Here is an 18,608-nt window from a genome sequence, read left to right on the forward strand (position 1 = left end):
GTCTGGTTGATCTGATTTTTCATCATGCTATGGATGGTGTATTTTGGTTTACAGTGTTATTTCTGTGTCATCACTGTGCAACCAATTGCCACTTGTTTTTCCTCATCTTTTTTTATATCTTTGTCTGTATTTTTGTTTTATCTTTTGTATCTGTTTCCTTTTATTCAGTGTTACAGGGCCTTTGTCCCCCAGCTACAAAATAAAGCTTTTGAAATGATCAAGTGTGTCATGTGTGTTTGATAGCCACTGTAATACATAGATAATACATTCATATTCTGCCTCTGTCGGGTAGAACCAGAACCAGGCTTGAAATTGAAGACTTAGTCTTGCAGTTTTTTTCAACTGCTTACACACAAAAACCTTACTTGTCCTTTTGTTTCTGAAACCTGACACTCAAACAGCAGAACCACACACCAAACCTGCAAAACCATACACTAATTCTTGGCCATCGACTCTAACATTAAGTATTTTGATTCCCTTTTCAAATACAGCCATTGTTTCTGTCAAACAACACATGGGTGATGTATTTCTTTTCTTTTGTACTGTGTAATACTGTATTCACAACCACAAATGGTTACAGTGAAAAAATAAATCGTTTGGTTCCAATCTTGCTTTCGTTTTCAGTTTAATGTGAATCTCTCTGCCAATTACTTAGTCTTTTACAGAAATGTATATAGGGGCTCATGAAAGAAGAACTTAAGGTTTTGAATAACTGTGTGTATATGATATATACAAAAATAGAATATTATGGCAAAGGTGTTTGCAAAGTAAGACAAATGTTTGCGTTTGAGATGTGTTTGTGATATTTTAAATGCAGTGCTTCATTTTGCAAGAGATGAGGCATTTTGAATTTTGTGTGTGCATTTCTTGGATTTGTGTGTAAAGTTTTGTGGGGAAAAAGAGGCAAAGTTTGAATGTGTGTAAGCAGTTGAAAAAAACTAAACAGCAATCCAAAAAAAAAAAAGGAAATGATTATTTTATAAATTATATTACAGCGACACCCTGTGGTTAGTGTTGAAACTGCATCTTTACATGAATCATTTTTGTGTTTGTATTTTTTAAGTGTTTGTAATCATGAAATATTATCATCATGCAGTTCTTAAGTCAAACATGCTTGTTTAAATAACAATAATATGGATAATATGGATTTGTTCTGCTCTGGTCTTTTATCTTTATTCTATATACACTAGTGGACAGGTTGCATGAGAACAAACGATTGTTATTGTTCTTTTAAAATACAAAGAAACAGCAAACGTTTTCCATATCAAAGAATTAAGTACGGTTTACTGTACAGTAACAATAAACAAATTAATAGACTGTAAATATGTGATAATTCTCTTCTGTTTTTTTTTTTTTTTTTATTAAATTGAAAAATTTCAATTTCAAATGGACCATTTCAAATATGCTAACCAATGTTAATTGTACACTTTTAGGTTAAGGTAATATAATAATAATTATTAAATACATATATATATATATATATATATATATATATATATATATATATATATATATATATATATTATGCTGTCGTTCTTAATCATTTATTTGTTTGTTTGTTGAAAGAAGTATCGAATGATATTCATATTATCACATTTTATGCTTCTGGCACCGCCCCTTAAGCGCATTCGCTCTTTTCAATAGGTAAATATACTGTAATTTGCGTATATTTGCATAATTCATAAGATGTGCATCTCCGGCCCCGCCTCCGCCAGAGTTGTCAACAGCTCAAGATGGCTGCGCTGCCGATGGTGAGGGTCGCGCTGCTTATCGCGTTCTCGGTGTTTCTCACGCTCATCTTGGGCTTCGGCTTGCCGTCCGTCCTCAACCTCTTCGCGCGAAGCTGCGGCTTCCCGGAGGCGAGCGTCACCGAGTGCATAGTGCTCATGTACGCGCTGTTCGTGCTGTACGTGGCCATGCCTCGACTGCCCCGCGGGACAGTGAAGGTAAAGTACACTGTGCGCCTTACTCAAGTACAGCAGCGAACTTACACTTGAATGAATGCTGTTATACATCTAAGTTATAGTATGTGATATATAAGATTTATGCATGTGTGGAATAAATGTATATTATGCAATATATGCATATCTGGATAATTATGTATCTTTGCCTCATATTGAGCAATTCTGTGCATATTTCTATTGATGCAATGCGTTTTATATATAAATACATATGCATCTATATCCATATACAACACATTGCATATATATATATATATATATATATATATATATATATATATATATACACACACACACACACACACACACATGTATATATTTAAGAAATATTTGCATATATATACTGTGAAATATTGAAATGATTTATATTATATATAAATGTAAATATTTTAGATGTAAATATATAAAAAAAAATCTTAAATATATACATGCATGTGTGTGTATTTATATATACAGAATAATTATACACAAAACACACATATTATGTAAATACAAACCTTTATTTTGGATGCGATTGACCGTACTAATATATATATATATATATATATATATATATATATATATATATATATGTCATTTTTATATTTTTGATTTTTTTTTTTCTTTTAATTTCAGCCTTGAAGGGTCCATTTCAAAAGTACCATTTTAGATAATGTAAAATGTTTGAAAATAAGGTAATTATTATATAAAATGATATATATTATTGCTGTTGTTGTTGTTGTTATTATTAATTATTTTATTGGAATTGATTTTAGCTAATGGACCTAAATGAGGTGACTGCTGAAGTTGACCAATAATTATGATATATATATATATATATATATATATATATATATATATATATATATATATATATATATATATATATATATATGAAATGAATGCTGGTTATTTGATCAATTACTTAATGATTGATTTCAGATTAGCCAATCACAGTTTGAAAACCACTGATTTAGTAACAAGTTGTCAGAATTGCAGCTCAGACGAGGCGCTCGTTTATTTCTCACTAGGGCAGTGAATTGTTGGCACACTCAGTTTCACAGTAATGCTGTGGCTTTATGAAAGTAATATTGCATTATCATATTGCTCATATTTCCTTTTGAAGGTTGAAGGGAAATCTGTGCTGGTTACTGGCTGTGACACTGGCTTTGGACTCGCTTTGGCAAAGCACTTCCACAGGCTCGGCTTCACTGTGTTTGCAGGATGTTTGTTTAAGGTAATGGTTCATCTATTCCTGCAATGAGTGATTCAGATGAGCTTCTGTCTGCATCAGTTGATAAATAATCAAATATAATGTAGGTATAAAGTCGAGGCCGCTTAAGATGACGAAATATATTTCACAAGATTCTTGCTAATCATTCTTACACAGTCCCAGCACAGTTGGTTTTGTGTGAAAGCTTTTCATAATTTAAGCAGTATGACCAACTTTTTATTTCATGGTTATGTACTGTATATGATGCGATATTGTTATTTGCGGCTGGAAATTCAATCTAAATGTTTTATATATTACATAAACATGTACTAAACTACACAATGGACAGCCTAGATTGTAGATTGTAAATGTCCTTCTGTGGCACAGCATGCAGTGCCTGTAATGTCATGCCGGTTTACTCTGAATGTTTTGTACCGTGGAATAAGGATGGAGAAGGTGCGAAGGATCTGGAGAACGTTCATTCGGAGAAGCTGAAGGTTGTGCAGCTGGACGTCTGCAGTGAGGAGCAGGTCTCTCAGGCGCTTCAGTTCATCACTGCCAACCTGGAAGACCCGGAGAAAGGTGAGGGCTGTGTATGGATGATGAGTTCAAAGGTCATTTCAGAGGACCAGACAACAGTGATCCAAAAATAGGTGCATATCAAAGCATTGTTATTTTATAGTATTTATTTTGATTCAGCTTTTATTTTTATATTTTCAATTTTAGCAATTGTGTTATGTGCTTTGGTCATTTTCATTGTTATTTATTTATTTAAATATTGCTATTTGTGCTTTGTTTTTATTTATTTCTAGGTAATAATTTTAGTGCTTCAACTTACACCATGTAACTTTTGGTCCTCTAGTGGTTAAAAAACAAAACTGCATGCATTTTGCAGAAGAACATTGTTTTGGTTGTGCTTCGGCTCTGTGTGACTGTGGATGAATATGATTATCCTGCTGCTCATAAAACATTCACTAGGCTTAAGAGATATAACCAGTTTAGATGGAAAGAATCTCAAACTGACTATCTGAAGACGTTACTGTAGCTTTACCCATTAATAGAGACGGTACTTCCTTGAAAAAAAATTCCAGCACAGCTCTACTACACCAACCATAATGAAATGACCCTTCACAATAGATAATGCTTTACAGAGAACTCTGTTAGAAAGCTACATAATGCAATTTATCTGTTCAATATAATATCTTACTGACCTGTTGAGTAATAAAAACAGCATCATCTCCGCGTTGCTTTTACAACATTTCAGATGTCAGTTCTCCAATCCAATGTTGATTCTTGTTTTATTACAAGCTCTGTCTCGTTCTCTTTTTGCTAGCAGACTCTCCTCTGTTCAGTGTTTGTTTAAAACAGGTGATTCCCCGGAGGTTGGAGATTTAGCTGCTTCATGTCAAGCTTTCTCACTCGTTGTGATGACTAACATATGCCACTCCCACACTTTTCTTTATTTACGGATATGAGGAGACACGCACAGGCGAGAGACGTATACAGGTGCTGGTCATATAATTAGAATATCATCAAAAAATTGATTTATTTCACTAATTCCATTCAAAAAGTGAAAGTTGTATATTATATTCATTCGTTACACACAGACTGATATATTTCAAATGTTTATTTCTTTTAATTTTGATGATTATAACTGACAACTAAGGAAAATCCCAAATTCAGTATCTCAGAAAATTAGAATATTACATAAGACTAATACAAAGAAAGGATTTTTAGAAATCTTGGCCAACTGAAAAGTATGAATATGAAAAGTATGAGCATGTACAGCACTCAATACTTAGTTGAGGGTCCTTTTGCCTGAATTACAGCAGCAATGCGGCGTGGCATGGAGTCGATCAGTCTGTGGCACTGCTCAGGTGTTGTGAGAGCCCAGGTTGCTCTGATAGTGGCCTTCAGCTCTTCTGCATTGTTGGGTCTGGCATATCGCATCTTCCTCTTCACAATACTCCATAGATTTTCTATGGGGTTAAGGTCAGGCGAGTTTGCTGGCCAATTAAGAACAGAGATACCATGGTCCTTAAACCAGGTACTGGTAGCTTTGGCACTGTGTGCAGGTGCCAAGTCCTGTTGGAAAATGAAATCTGCATCTCCATAAAGTTGGTCAGCAGCAGGAAGCATGAAGTGCTCTAAAACTTCCTGGTATATGGCTGTGTTGACCTTGGACCTCAGAAAACACAGTGGACCAACACCAGCAGATGACATGGCACCCCAAACCATCACTGACTGTGGAAACTTTAAACTGGACCTCATGCAACGTGGATTGTGTGCCTCTCCGCTCTTCCTCCAGACTCTGGGACCCTGATTTCCAAAGGAAATGCAAAATTTACTTTCATCAGAGAACATAACTTTGGACCACTCAGCAGCAGTCCATTCCTTTTTGTCTTTAGCCCAGCGAGACGCTTCTGACGCTGTCTGTTGTTCAAGAGTGGCTTGACACAAGGAATGCGACAGCAGAAACCCAAGTCTTGCATACGTCTGTGCGTAGTGGTTCTTGAAGCACTGACTCCAGCTGCAGTCCACTCTTTGTGAATCTCCCCATATTTTTGAATGGGTTTTGTTTCACAATCCTCTCCAGGGTGCGGTTATCCCTATTGCTTGTACACTTTTTTTCTACCAAATCTTTTCCTTCCCTTCGCCTCTCTATTAATGTGCTTGGACACAGAGCTCTGTGAACAGCCAGCCTCTTTTGCAATGACCTTTTGCGTCTTGCCCTCCTTGTGCAAGGTGTCTATGGTCGTCTTTTGGACAACTGTCAAGTCAGCAGTCTTCCCCATGATTGTGCAGCCTACAGAACTAGACTGAGAGAGCATTTAAAGGCCTTTGCAGGTGTTTTGAGTTAATTAGCTGGTTAGAGTGTGGCACCAGGTGTCTTCAATATTGAACCTTTTCACAATATTCTAATTTTCTGAGATACTGAATTTGGGATTTTCCTTAGTTGTCAGTTATAATCATCAAAATTAAAAGAAATAAACATTTGAAATATATCAGTCTGTGTGTAATGAATGAATATAATATACAAGTTTCATTTTTTGAATGGAATTAGTGAAATAAATCAACTTTTTGATGATATTCTAATTAGATGACCAGCACCTGTATATGCAGCAAAAAACAATTCCATCAGGTCTATAATATAAACACTTATAATAGTCTTACCATAGTGAACCAGGGTAAGACAAAAAGATTGATGATGTATGGACTTAATTAAATTGTGTTAATTTTGAACAACAGCAAAAAAAGTTACATAATGTACCTTTAAACTTATTTCAGTTTATTGCCAAGGCAACATTTTAGTTTAAGTTTTTCGACTAATATTCATATTTTATTTCATTTATTTTATTTTATTTTAAATATAATATAATATTTATATTATATTTTATTTTTTATTTCAATTTTTTTCAAATTTTTATTTTTTATCATAAACTAAAACTACTAAGAACCCCGTTAGTTGCCAGCAGTGTTGGGGTAATGCATTACAAGTACCTTGAGTTACATTATCAGATTACTTTTTCAAGTAACTAGTAAAGTAACACATTACTTTTTCAATTTACAACAAAATATCTTAAGTTACTTTTTCAAATAAGTAACGCAAGTTACTTTTTCACATTTATTGAATGAAACCTCTCCTGTCCCCATGTTGAGAGAAATAAAGTGTTGAGTGTGCTGTGTGAACATGAGGGTTATTATAGTCCTAGACGAAATGTGAACATTCATTTACTCATCTCACTTGCACGAAAACATTCAGTATTCCTCAAAATGAATAAAAACAGTGAAACTCAATCTTAGAATTTTACACAATCCTGTAATAATTTTTGTTTTCTGAGCTGCACCCTCTACTGTACAGGCATAAATATGCATTTCAGCCTGAGGCTTATTCATTTCACTTTTGGTGCGAAACGTCCAGAAAACATTTGTCAAAAATAGAACTTTTTTGTTGTTATTAAAAAACAAACAAGCAAGCCAGTCCCAGGTGAGAAAACTAACGCAAAAGTAATTAATGCAATTTTTTAGGGAGTAACACAATATTGTAATGCATTACTTTTAAAAGTATCTTTCCCCAACACTGGTTGCCAAGGCAATATTTCTCATTTTCTTTTTTTTTTAATAGTATATGTAATTTATTTTATATTTATTTTTTGCTTAATTTCCATTCATGAAAATGATTTTTAATTGTTTTTAGTTTTAGTAAACTAAAACAACACTGTATCAGAGATGAGGTGGAAATGTGAGAATAATATCAGCATTATCTTATATGTCAGTATTGCTCAAACCTAAGCATCTTTATTACACTAACAAAGGTGTCGAATGTTTGAACGGATGTGGATGAAAACTAGTGCAGGATGAAAGTGCAGGAAAACTATACTATGAAGAATAAAACAGACAGTATGGAACATGACAGTGAACATCTGTTTATATAGAAACTGGAATATATTTTTTTATATTTTTTTATACACAATTATATGTAGATTTATTTCTTTCTGTTCATCAGGACATCAGTAGATAAAAATAATTGATTAGTTGATGTAATGTTTTACAACTTAAGGAAGTCTTTAAAAAGCAGAATGATGTTGCATGATGTGTTCATGTCTTCAGAGATATTTCATCATATTCAAGTGTTTGAAACATGGAGAAACACACGGTTCAGCTTCACTTCTAGATTTATGATGTCATTGAATTATGTGCTAGTCAACTGTTTTATAGCGTTATGCCATAATGTCATGGAAACATATGCTGTTTGTTATTTTGTGTGTGTGTGTGTGTGTGTGTGTCTGATTTTTAGCTCATGGATCTAGTCATGCGGTTTATAGTACATGTGAACAGGTGATTAACAACCATTAATAAGAAGGGTGAGGTCAGGGTGGGGTGCTGTAAACCATTAGAGCTTATTTGATTAGAGACAATAACGACCCCGCCCCCTGCTGTCAATCACTGTGCCACACCCCCACCACCACACACTACACCACACCCACCGTCTACGGCTGTATAGAGCCAAAATTACAGCATTGCACTGTAAAACACAATACTAATTTTCAAAGCACATTAATATTCACTGACGGAATAAACTCAGAACTGAAGCCAATCTCTTTCTTTTTGATTTAAACATTTCAATATGATGAAATAGATCATATCTAAACTCTTTAAAATGATCACTGAAGAATCAGGCAGCAGTTGTGTGGAGTTTGATGCAGTACTTAGTTTTAGAGGTGTGTGTGTGTGTGTGTGTGTGTGTGTGTGTGTGTGTGTGTGTCATTCAATAATGAACCTCATTCATGAAGAGTTTTAGTGTTAGCTGCCATGTATATATGTATGAGCATGTTGATGTAAGTATTGTTGGGTCTTTTAAACTTGGGTCCGGAGCCCCATGGGGCCACAAGGGGGTGCTAGGAGTCTAAAAAAAAATGAGTGGAAAAAAAGATGCTACAAAATATGGATTGTCAGATTTAAAATATTTTACAAATATGCTAAAATTGGATTTATATGAGAATATTACTGTATTATTCTGCTTTCTAAATACTGTCTAAAGCAGAAAAACATTAGAAAATGTAAAAAAGATGACATTTCTATAATTGTGTAAAATATGTTTATGAATTTAAATGTAAGTGTAGTCAAATTAAAAACACTATATTTGACGCATTCCACAGCTGCGCTACTATCTCAAACGACAGACAGCGGTGCAGAGGAAATATGAAATATCATCTAGATCAGCAGTGAAGAAGATTGTCAAGATAAAATAAAAATCCAGCTTCTGAAATGAATTTTTTGTTCCAGCAAATGGCTCATGTTGATAATGAAACCCATCGCAAAATAAAACCTGATTTCTACTTGTAATGTTTTTAAGATGATTGACAATGAAAATGTTTTTCAGATTTCCAAAAGTGAGTATGTTTGTTTTCATGAGCTTTAGATTTAATCATTTAACATGGCAGGCAAAAGCGTTTTTACACCGATGATCCAAGGTTTGGAATAATTAGTTTTTTAATGTTTCTGCTCACCAAGATGGCATTTATTTGATCAAAAATACAGTAAAAACAGTAATTGTGTGAAATATACAATTTAAGATAAGTGTTTTCTATTTTTCTCAAGGATTCTTTGATGGATAGAAAGTTCAAAAGAACAGCATTTATCTGAAATAGAATCTTGTGTTACATTATAAATGTCTTTATTGTCACTTGAATCAGTTTAAGGCCTCCTTGCTGAATAAAAGTTTTTACTTACCCCAAACTCTTAGATGGTAGTGTATCATGTTCTCCACAAAAATATGTAGCAGCACAACTGTTTTTATCATTGTTAATAATCAGAGCAGCAAATCAGCATATTAGAATGATTTCTGAAGGATCATGTGACACTGAAGACTGGAGTAATGATGCTGAAAATTCAGCTTTGATCACAGGAATAAATTACATTTTAAAATATATTCACATAGAAAACAGTTATTTTAAATTGTAATAATATTTCACAATATTACTGTATTTTTGATAATATAAACACAGCCTTGGTGAGCAGAAGAGACAAATCTTGATTATTCCAAACTTTCGTACTGCCAGCGTATATTTATTTTTCCTAACTGTCTGAATTTGATCAGGATGTGTGCTCACCTGAGCTTGCGTGTGTTTGTGATTGGATGTTGTGCAGGTCTGTGGGCCGTGGTCAACAACGCTGGCATCTCCACATTCGGTGAGGTGGAGTTCACCACCATGGACACGTACAAGCAGGTTTCAGAGGTCAACCTGTGGGGCACCATCAGAGTAACCAAAGCCTTTCTGCCTCTCATCCGCAGGGCGAAAGGTAAAATAAACTGACTCCACAAAGCATGCATGAGAATGTCCGGGACATTCGTTTTAATGAACTTCGGGGTACAGATAATATGTCATTTGGCTGAGTTTAAAGGGTTAGTTCACCCAAAAATGAGAATAATGTCATTTATTACTCACCCTCATGTCGTTCCACACCCGTAAGACCTTCGTTTATCTTCGGAACACAAATTAAGATATTTTTGATGAAATCTGATGAGGCCTCCATAATAGGGAGCAATGACATTTCCTCTCTCAAGATCCATAAAGGTACTAAAAACATATTTAAATCACTTCATGTGAGTACAGTGGTTCAATATTAATATTATAAAGCGACGAGAATATTTTTGGTGTATCAAAAAAACAAAATAACGACTTATATAGTGATGGCCGATTTCAAAACACTGCTTCAGGAAGCATTCAGAGCATAATGAATCAGCGTATCGAATCATGATTCAGATCGTGTGTCAAACTGCCAACGGCTGAAATCACGTGACTTTGGCGCTCCGAACCGCTGATTCGACACGCTGATTTATTTGTGCTCTGAAGCTTCCTGAAGCAGTGTTTTGAAATCGGCCATCACTATATAAGTCAGTGAACTAACCCTTTAACTCAAAAGTTCAGTTTTCAGATGAATGTTAATGTTTTTGCTTCTGTTAGTCTTTCCCTGAATTAAAGAAATGTTTGGATCCGAAATGGATCAATGATTAAAGCAAATGGACTTTAGAGTGTGTGGCCTGACGAAACACTTGTGTGATTTTTGCAATCCAACTTTTTCAGTAAATGTTAATTATTTTTTAGTTTTTTGGCTTTTAGTATGAATATGTTAGTTACTGTTATCTATAAGCTAGTGTGCTCCAAAACAATGACAAACTTCACATTTAGAAGATATAAACGTTCAAAACTTACACTTCCGCCAATATGGATCAATGATTTTGATGACATCATGCTGCTCTTCAGCTTCTCATCAGCTTCTCATCAGATCTTCTGTCCAATCAAATGCTTTCTAGAAGGCAACCTGTGAAGCTCTGGTGACCTCCATGCCCAAGAGGGTTAAAGGGTTAGTTCACCCAAAAATGAGAATAATGTCATTAATTACTCACCCTCATGCCGTTCCACACCCGTAAGACCTTCGTTCAATCTTCAGAACAAAAATTAAGATATTTTTGTTTAAATCCGATGGCTCAGTGAGGCCTGCATAGCCAGCAATGACATTTCCTCTCTCAAGATCCATTAATGTAATGTAAAAACATATTTAAATCAGTTCATGTGAGTACAGTGGTTCAATATTAATATTATAAAGCGACGAGAATATTTTTCACGTGACTTTGGCGCTCCAAACCACTGATTCGATACACTGATTCATTTGTGCTCCGATGCTTAGAATGATTATTAGAATGTTTTCTGAAGGATCATGTGATACTGAATACTGGAGTAATGATGCTGAAAATTCAGCTTTGATCACAGGAATAAATAACATTTTACCATTATATTAAAAAATAAATCAGTTATTTGAAATTGTAATTGTGTGTAGTCCTCTGCACCGCACCTCACTTTTTTTTTTTTTTTTTTTGTCTTTTGGTTACAGGTCGTGTTGTGAACATCGCTAGCATGTACGGCAGAATGGGAAACGCTCTCCGATCCCCTTACTGTGTTTCCAAATACGGAGTGGAGGCTTTTTCTGACTGTCTCAGGTATGAAATGAAGGCTTGGGGCGTCAAAGTTTCCGTCATTGAGCCTGGAAACTTTATCGTGGCCACGGGCATCCTAACACGTGACATAGTCACGACCACAGCAGAGAAGCTCTGGAAGGAGGCGCCCCCTGGTGTCCAGGAGGACTATGGGAAAGCTCACTTTGAGCAGTACATGGCTCTTATGCGCTCCTACTGCAGCAGCGGCCAGCGAGAGATCGAGCCGGTTTTAGACGACATCACGGATGCCATCACGTCCAAACGGCCGTACACGCGGTACAACCCTATGGAACCGCACTGGTGGATTCGCATGCAAATAATGACCCACCTTCCTGCCGCCATCTCAGACAGACTCTACTTCTAACGAGATGCCAACTTCCTACCATCCAATAAATATCGTCACAGGGTTCATCAATCAATTGTTAATACATGCCTTATTGAATGCAGTCAAATCAGTCTACAACGGTAATAAAAAAAAAAAAAAAAAATCACACAAATCTTAAAGTGCCCCTATTATGCTTTTCAGATATGACCTTTCATGTAGTGATCTAATACAGCTTTTCTGAATGTAGAAAGATCTGTTTCAAAGATCTAAGTGCAGATAAATTATTGTCTCCCAAAAGAAAGAAGCGATTCTGAATCACAACATCCTGGATCATCTGACCAATCAGAGCAGAGTAGACCAATCACAACAGACTGGCACTGCATATGAAATCGAATAATTCCCTACTATATAGTAGGCAAAAAAAAGTATGCGAACAGAGTAGAATGTCTGAATTCATAGTATTCGAAAAAAAAGTAGGTGAAAAATCCCCAGATTAGGGCTGGGCGATATATCGCATGAGATTATCATCGTCAGTAAAGCCGGTTCCCTGATTACCGCGAAAATCGCCATCGCCTGCTTTCAAATGGAGCGGCATTTAATAGACAGAGCCGTAGATCACTGACAAGCCACGCAAAATCGGGTTCATTATCGAAGGCGATTCATCTGCGATATGAACGCGATATTGCATGGCTTGGAAAATTGCAGGTTATAGCCTTTAACAGGGAATTTAAATGTAGTTGGAAAAAAACATCTTTCAGCATAATCTTGGTTAAAACAACCAGATTTAATGCAATTTTAGTTGAATTTTTACCCTGCACATTCCTCAGTCACATTCACACAGCACACTACTTACTGCAGGGATATTGAGGTCACGCCCCCTGCATGCACTGTGCATTCCTCCATAACATGCACATTTGATCAAAAATACAGAAAAAAAACATAATATTGTGAAATATTACAATTTTAAATAACGGTTTTCTATTTTAATATATATTAAAATTTAATTTATTTCTGTGATGCAAAGCTGAATTTACTCCAGTCTTTAATGTCACAAATCATTCTAATATGATGATTTGATATTTAATTATCAATGTTGGAAACAGTTGTGCTACTTAATATTTTTTATAACCTGTGATACTTTTTTTCAGGATTCTTTGATAAATAAAAAGTTATCAGGAAAAAAAAAAAAAAAAAAAAAAAAAAAAAAAAAAAATATATATATATATATATATATATATATATATATCAGCATTTATTTAAAATAAAAATCTTTTGTAACAATATACTCTATCATTCAAAATATTGGGGTCAGTAATTTTTTTTTCTTCTTTTTTGGAAATAAATTAATACTTTTATTCAGTAAGGATGTGTAAAATTGATAAAGTGATATTAAAAGACTTGTATTGTTACAAAAGATTTCTATTTTGAATAAATGCTGTTCTTTGAAACTTTTTATTCATCAGTAAATCCTTAGAAAAGTATCACAGGTTCCAAAAAAATATTAAGCAGCATAACTGTTTCTAACATTGATAATAACTGAGCATCAAATCAGCATATTAGAATGATTTCTGAAGGATCTGAAATAAATAACACTAATATAAATAATGAAATAAATAATAATGTTATTTTATGTTATGACAAAATGTTTATATATGTTTGTATATGATACATTTTATATCAAATTTATATAGAAGTTTATATAAATTTCACAAAATTTCCAAATAATTCCCACAAATTCTCATAAATTCCCATAAATTCCTGTTAAGTTTCCAAATTGGAATATTTCCAAAATTCCCCTGGTTAAGTTCCCGTGGAAACTTTCCACCCCTTTGTAACCCTAAGCAGAGCAGAGTAGACCAATCACAACAGACTGGGTCATCTGACCCTGACCAATCAGGACAGAGGAAGCTCTCAAAAAGGAGGGATTTAGAGAGACCGGATCCTTTATCGAACTGTTTCAGACACTGTAAGAAAAGAGCTGATGCTGCAGTTTGTATTATGAGAAAATGAAAGTGTTTTTATTCGCCTTTGAATGCATGTAAACCTGTTGTCGGAGACTCCAAAACACAATTAGGAACCTTTAAAATAGCATAATAGGGGCAGTTTAAAGGAATATTCTGGATAAAATACAACTAAATCTATATATAACCATGTATGGCCTACTACAGGAAAGATCACAATATTTGCCTTTGGGTTTAAATGTATGCACTTTGATTCACTTTATCATATTTTGGAAATTTGAATACTTTACAGTATTTTGATTCGGCCCTGCAGACATTTCCATAGAGCGATCATGAATAACCAGAGGCCTAAAGCCAGAAGCAGTGGAAAGCGTCCCGGCTGACTGGTGATGTGGCAGAAGTCTTTTCAATGAAGGATGAAACCAGAGATGAACAAAAGAGAGTCCTGTGGTTCTGTCACTGCTTTCTCTGGAGAAACAGAAAGAGTGAGGGTTTGAAAGGGTTACAGGGTCGACACACGTTCCCTTATCAGCATTCCCGTTGCTTCCAAGAATCTGGATCATTCGATTATGAGATATGAGATCACTCGCCATCCGCATCTACGAATAAATGTGCTGAAACATTTCAAATGTTAAAATGAATCATGTGAACATATGCAGCATCCCAAATTGCATACTTGTGCTATGCAATAAAATGACGTCCTTTGCTGTTAAAGGTATGTAGTAAGACTGGCTGTGTTTAAAATCGCACTATTCTTACTGTTGCTGCATACACAAGTTTGGGGCCAGTAAGATTTTATAGTGTTCATACTGCACTGTAGTAAGCTAGTGTTCAATTTTGAACACAGCCAGAATGCTAGAAACAACCACATCATTAAAATTGAGCGTGTAAACATTGGCATCTAGCTACAATTTTTAATTTAATTGTATTATCACTTTAAATTAAGGATGATAAAATGAATGACTGCTGTGGCAGTTTCAGCCTTGGATTACTCGCTTCTTTTAAATGATTGAAACGTATTTGAGAATCATCACTAACCACTACTCATCTAGTGCAAGTGTTTACCTCAAAAAATCCATCAGATATAGTATGCCATTCAAAAACACTACAATTTGGGATTAACTAATCCCGAGTTTACAAATATAGGGTGGATAGCATGTGAACTGGTGTGACATACTGACATGTTTGTAATATCTCATGTCGGCCACCGGAGGGAGCAGTTGAGCTGGCATCCGTTAACCTTTTTTTTCAAAAGGTGTGTTCCACACTAACAGTATTATCATCAAATAGTGTAATGAGGAATGTTTCTGCTCGTTTATTATCGCCTAATGAGGAACAGCAGTGTTTGCATGGCTTTCAGGCTTGATTTCCTGTGAATGTGAAAGCAAGTCTCTATGCGAGTTTCAGTACATTCCTTAAGACTAGTTATGATACTTCCACTACATTTTTTATACTTAATATAACTGATGTTGCAATCAAACATAACAGTACAGTATGGTCATCTGCATCTAATATTTTAGGGATTTTCACAGGTTTCGGTTGCAAAATCATGGAGAGTACATTTTTGTATTTAGGGAACTATGTAGACGCAAGTCATTTAAGTCGTAATGGTCACACGGCGTCCCTACTGTTCTCTATCAGGTCCTTTCTCTTCCTATAGCTGACATGTTTCACATTGTTTCAGTATGAATATTGCCTATTTCTTGTCTTAATTGTCTCATGCACAGCATGTGTGAAGTCATTATGATTCCCAGCAGGACTTCATCAAATGCCAGCAATATAATTTCCACTGCAGTGGAACACAAAATCATGCAGGTTAACATTTCATATGACATTTACTCGTATTATTAAGCTTTTGTATGTACTTTTTAACCACTTGAGTTCTGTGACACCACATTTTTTTTTGCTCTGGATGACATAAAAGAGATGTCAATATTGATTCATGTAGTTTATTTCTTCCTTTGTACAGATCAATAAACTCCTATTACATAAGAGGAAGAGTTTTCTTCATGGAGACAGTGAGCATACATCTACATTTCATTTTCACAGCACCTCCAGGTCCATCTGCGGAAACGGTTCACTCTGAAGTCCAAATCCGATTTTTGTGCATATTCGATTGGAATCCAATCATATTTAGCAAGTGTGAATGGCAAAAACAAAAAACACACCATGAAATGTGATTTTTACGAAAACGTTTTTTTTTTGTTGAGCTACATCAAAGACTATAGATACAGAAAGACGGTTCAATCCTATTACTTGTGAATGGGAGAAACTGCAACTCGCAATATGGCGGAATACGTCCCGCCTTCTAAGTAATAAAATTGCTAACTGTTAAAGTCATTGCATCACTGCAGCCGCCCTTAGAAGCTCCGGTTCCCATAGAAACCTGAGACTTGCGCTTAGGACTGCACATGCACTTTGGCTCATCTTGGCTGAAAAAAATAAGCATTTTTTAACACTATTTGAGCATAAGGAACAGCATTTATGGGACAGTTCATATCAGATTTTGTTGCCGATTTGAAATATGTTATTTAATTGTGAGTTCGCCAAGCAGTTTTTGAGATTTCAGGATTCCCCCATTCAAATAGATAGGGCTTGGTCTTGGATGCCCGAAATAGCTGCCAGGAGGCGTTGCAAATATGGCCGCCGAGTGAACAGACTTTCCTTGAAAGGGACTTTGGCTAAATTCATATGTGGTTTGAAATTCTATTCAAATTGCATTTCTGGAAATCCGTTTCAGTCTGACTCATTTCTCATGGTTTATGTCAGTTTCTCACGCTGCGTAAAACGTAAACATGTCAGACATTATATGAAACATGCTAAAAGTCACTGCAGAAACAAGGTTGTTGTTGCAATGTGCAGGTTGAAGAGAAAATTACATTATAATGGAGACATGTTGAATTTTAAGACTGGCAGAGACGACGCCATACCAGCACATACCAGCCTCCTACGTTTCTGACGCTGCCTCATGAGACGTAGTAGTCCAGCATGACGGCTACGCATTGTCGTGTTGTAAATAAGGCAATTGCAAACCCCTCCATGTTGCTGTTTTTGGTGTATGCCTAACGCAACGTCGATGCCGTAGTGGATAGGCTATTCCGGAAAACGAAAGGGCACCCAGAGCACAGAAATCAGAGCTGAATAGTTGCGATTCAAAATGTGGACAGATCAGATTCAAATCGGATACACAAATAATCGGATGTGGACTGACAATGTGAACATAGCCGTAGACTAGGCATTGTCCATGCTTTGTTACAATGCATCTTGCATGACATTTAATTTACATGTGGATGCAGACCCGACACAAATAAAGTTTTCAGTCTATACGGCGCTGTTCAACATCAGTGAACATCACCATGTTCCCAAAAGAAAGGACAAGAAAGTTATTTGGTCACAACCTAAAGAAAAAAAAAAACTTGCAAGTTGGGTCTACATGATTGATAACCACTGCTTTCATTCTTAGTTACCTCATAAGCTGATAGGTAGCAGTCTAAAGCACAGGTATACTCATATCCAGCACAGACATTAATAGGTAACCATGTTTGCTAGGTCTACTCACCTTAGTCAAGTTTGATGCCATATTTAGGCTAATTTGAAGCAACTTAAAACAAAGCTGTGAAGCAACAATGTAGCTTTGTTCAGCAAGTTTTATGATTACAATGGTATACAATGGTATAATTAGGGGTTATCCAATGCTTCTTGCAGAATTTGCCTCCAACCCCAATTAAACACACCTGAAGCATCTTATCAAAGTCTTCAGGATTAATAGAAACTTCCAGGCAGGTGTGTTGGAACTCTGCAGGAAAGTGGACCCTTCAGGAGCAGGATGGGACACCCCTGGTATAACCCACTGAACTTAAATATGGCTTTTACCCTGACTAAGGTCCATATGGTAAGGTCACTTCAGTCAGGAGACGAATCTTGATAAGTTCCCCAATGGGAACATTTGTATGACCAGGACATGGTCCGTGAACATCAGTCACTTATCAGGGACGCATTGCGCACATGCAAAGCGATACTCAAATGACAATGTGCGCATCATAGAATAGCGTAGAGGAACTCCAAACCTTTGGTTCCAACAACTGAGATGAAGGCACGTTTTTAAGCACAAACTATGTGATAAGACTACACATCTGAGAAATCCCTCATTCAAAACAAGTTGGGATAAAATTAGGGTTCTTCTGATAAGGTCTTGGTGGATGTTATCCAACAAGGTCTGGCATCAACAAAGCTACTAAACTAAATTATATAACGTTTGGTACTATTGAGTCAACACTTTGTCCTGAAGCAAAACCAGTTGAGAACCACTGTCCTAAACAACTTAAGTCACACGGAGTGTCATATTGACAGAAATCTGACATTTCCACTTAATCCAAGACTAAATCGCTCGACCAAACTCTGCATGTCTCAGCGATTTTTCCACACACTCCCCAAAAATCCCCATTCCTCAACTCTGGCCTCAGTCCGGCTCCAAACAGCTGGAGAAGTAATCATGGTCGCAGTGATGGTCTCCTGGAGGAGAGCCCAGATCATCACCCTCCTCATGAGTCTTCCATCAACCTCCATGTTTTTCCAATTTGAAACAGAGACGTGTCCAGGGAAGCGTCTTTTTCATTGCCTGGTCCACCAAACATACTTATCTACTAAGTTTTACATATAAACATCTGAT

General features: G+C 35.8%; 1 protein-coding gene across 1 annotated transcript; it reads left to right on the plus strand.

Moving 5' to 3' along the window:
- The first annotated feature begins 1,708 nt into the window (after nucleotides 1–1,708).
- On the plus strand, nucleotides 1,709–12,333 carry bdh1 (3-hydroxybutyrate dehydrogenase, type 1). Its single transcript, XM_048174958.1, has 5 exons — nucleotides 1,709–1,946; nucleotides 3,067–3,177; nucleotides 3,600–3,735; nucleotides 9,805–9,957; nucleotides 11,551–12,333. The coding sequence occupies exons 1-5, from the start codon at nucleotides 1,734–1,736 to the stop codon at nucleotides 12,015–12,017; spliced, it is 1,080 nt and encodes a 359-aa protein (XP_048030915.1). The 5' UTR covers nucleotides 1,709–1,733; the 3' UTR covers nucleotides 12,018–12,333.
- The last annotated feature ends 6,275 nt before the right edge of the window (nucleotides 12,334–18,608 follow it).

Source organism: Megalobrama amblycephala, linkage group LG22 (genome assembly GCF_018812025.1).
Source record: "Megalobrama amblycephala isolate DHTTF-2021 linkage group LG22, ASM1881202v1, whole genome shotgun sequence".
Taxonomy (NCBI): Eukaryota; Metazoa; Chordata; class Actinopteri; order Cypriniformes; family Xenocyprididae; genus Megalobrama; species Megalobrama amblycephala.

What these genes read in the sequence shown, in the direction of transcription:
- bdh1 (XM_048174958.1), top strand. Translation starts at nt 1,734, where the DNA reads ATGGCTGCGCTGCCGATGGTGAGGGTCGCGCTGCTTATCGCGTTCTCG. An exon ending in TTGCAGGATGTTTGTTTAAG is followed by an intron (nt 3,178 to 3,599) that starts GTAATGGTTCAT and finishes CCGTGGAATAAG; the next exon opens with GATGGAGAAGGTGCGAAGGA. An exon ending in TCTCATCCGCAGGGCGAAAG is followed by an intron (nt 9,958 to 11,550) that starts GTAAAATAAACT and finishes TTTTGGTTACAG; the next exon opens with GTCGTGTTGTGAACATCGCT.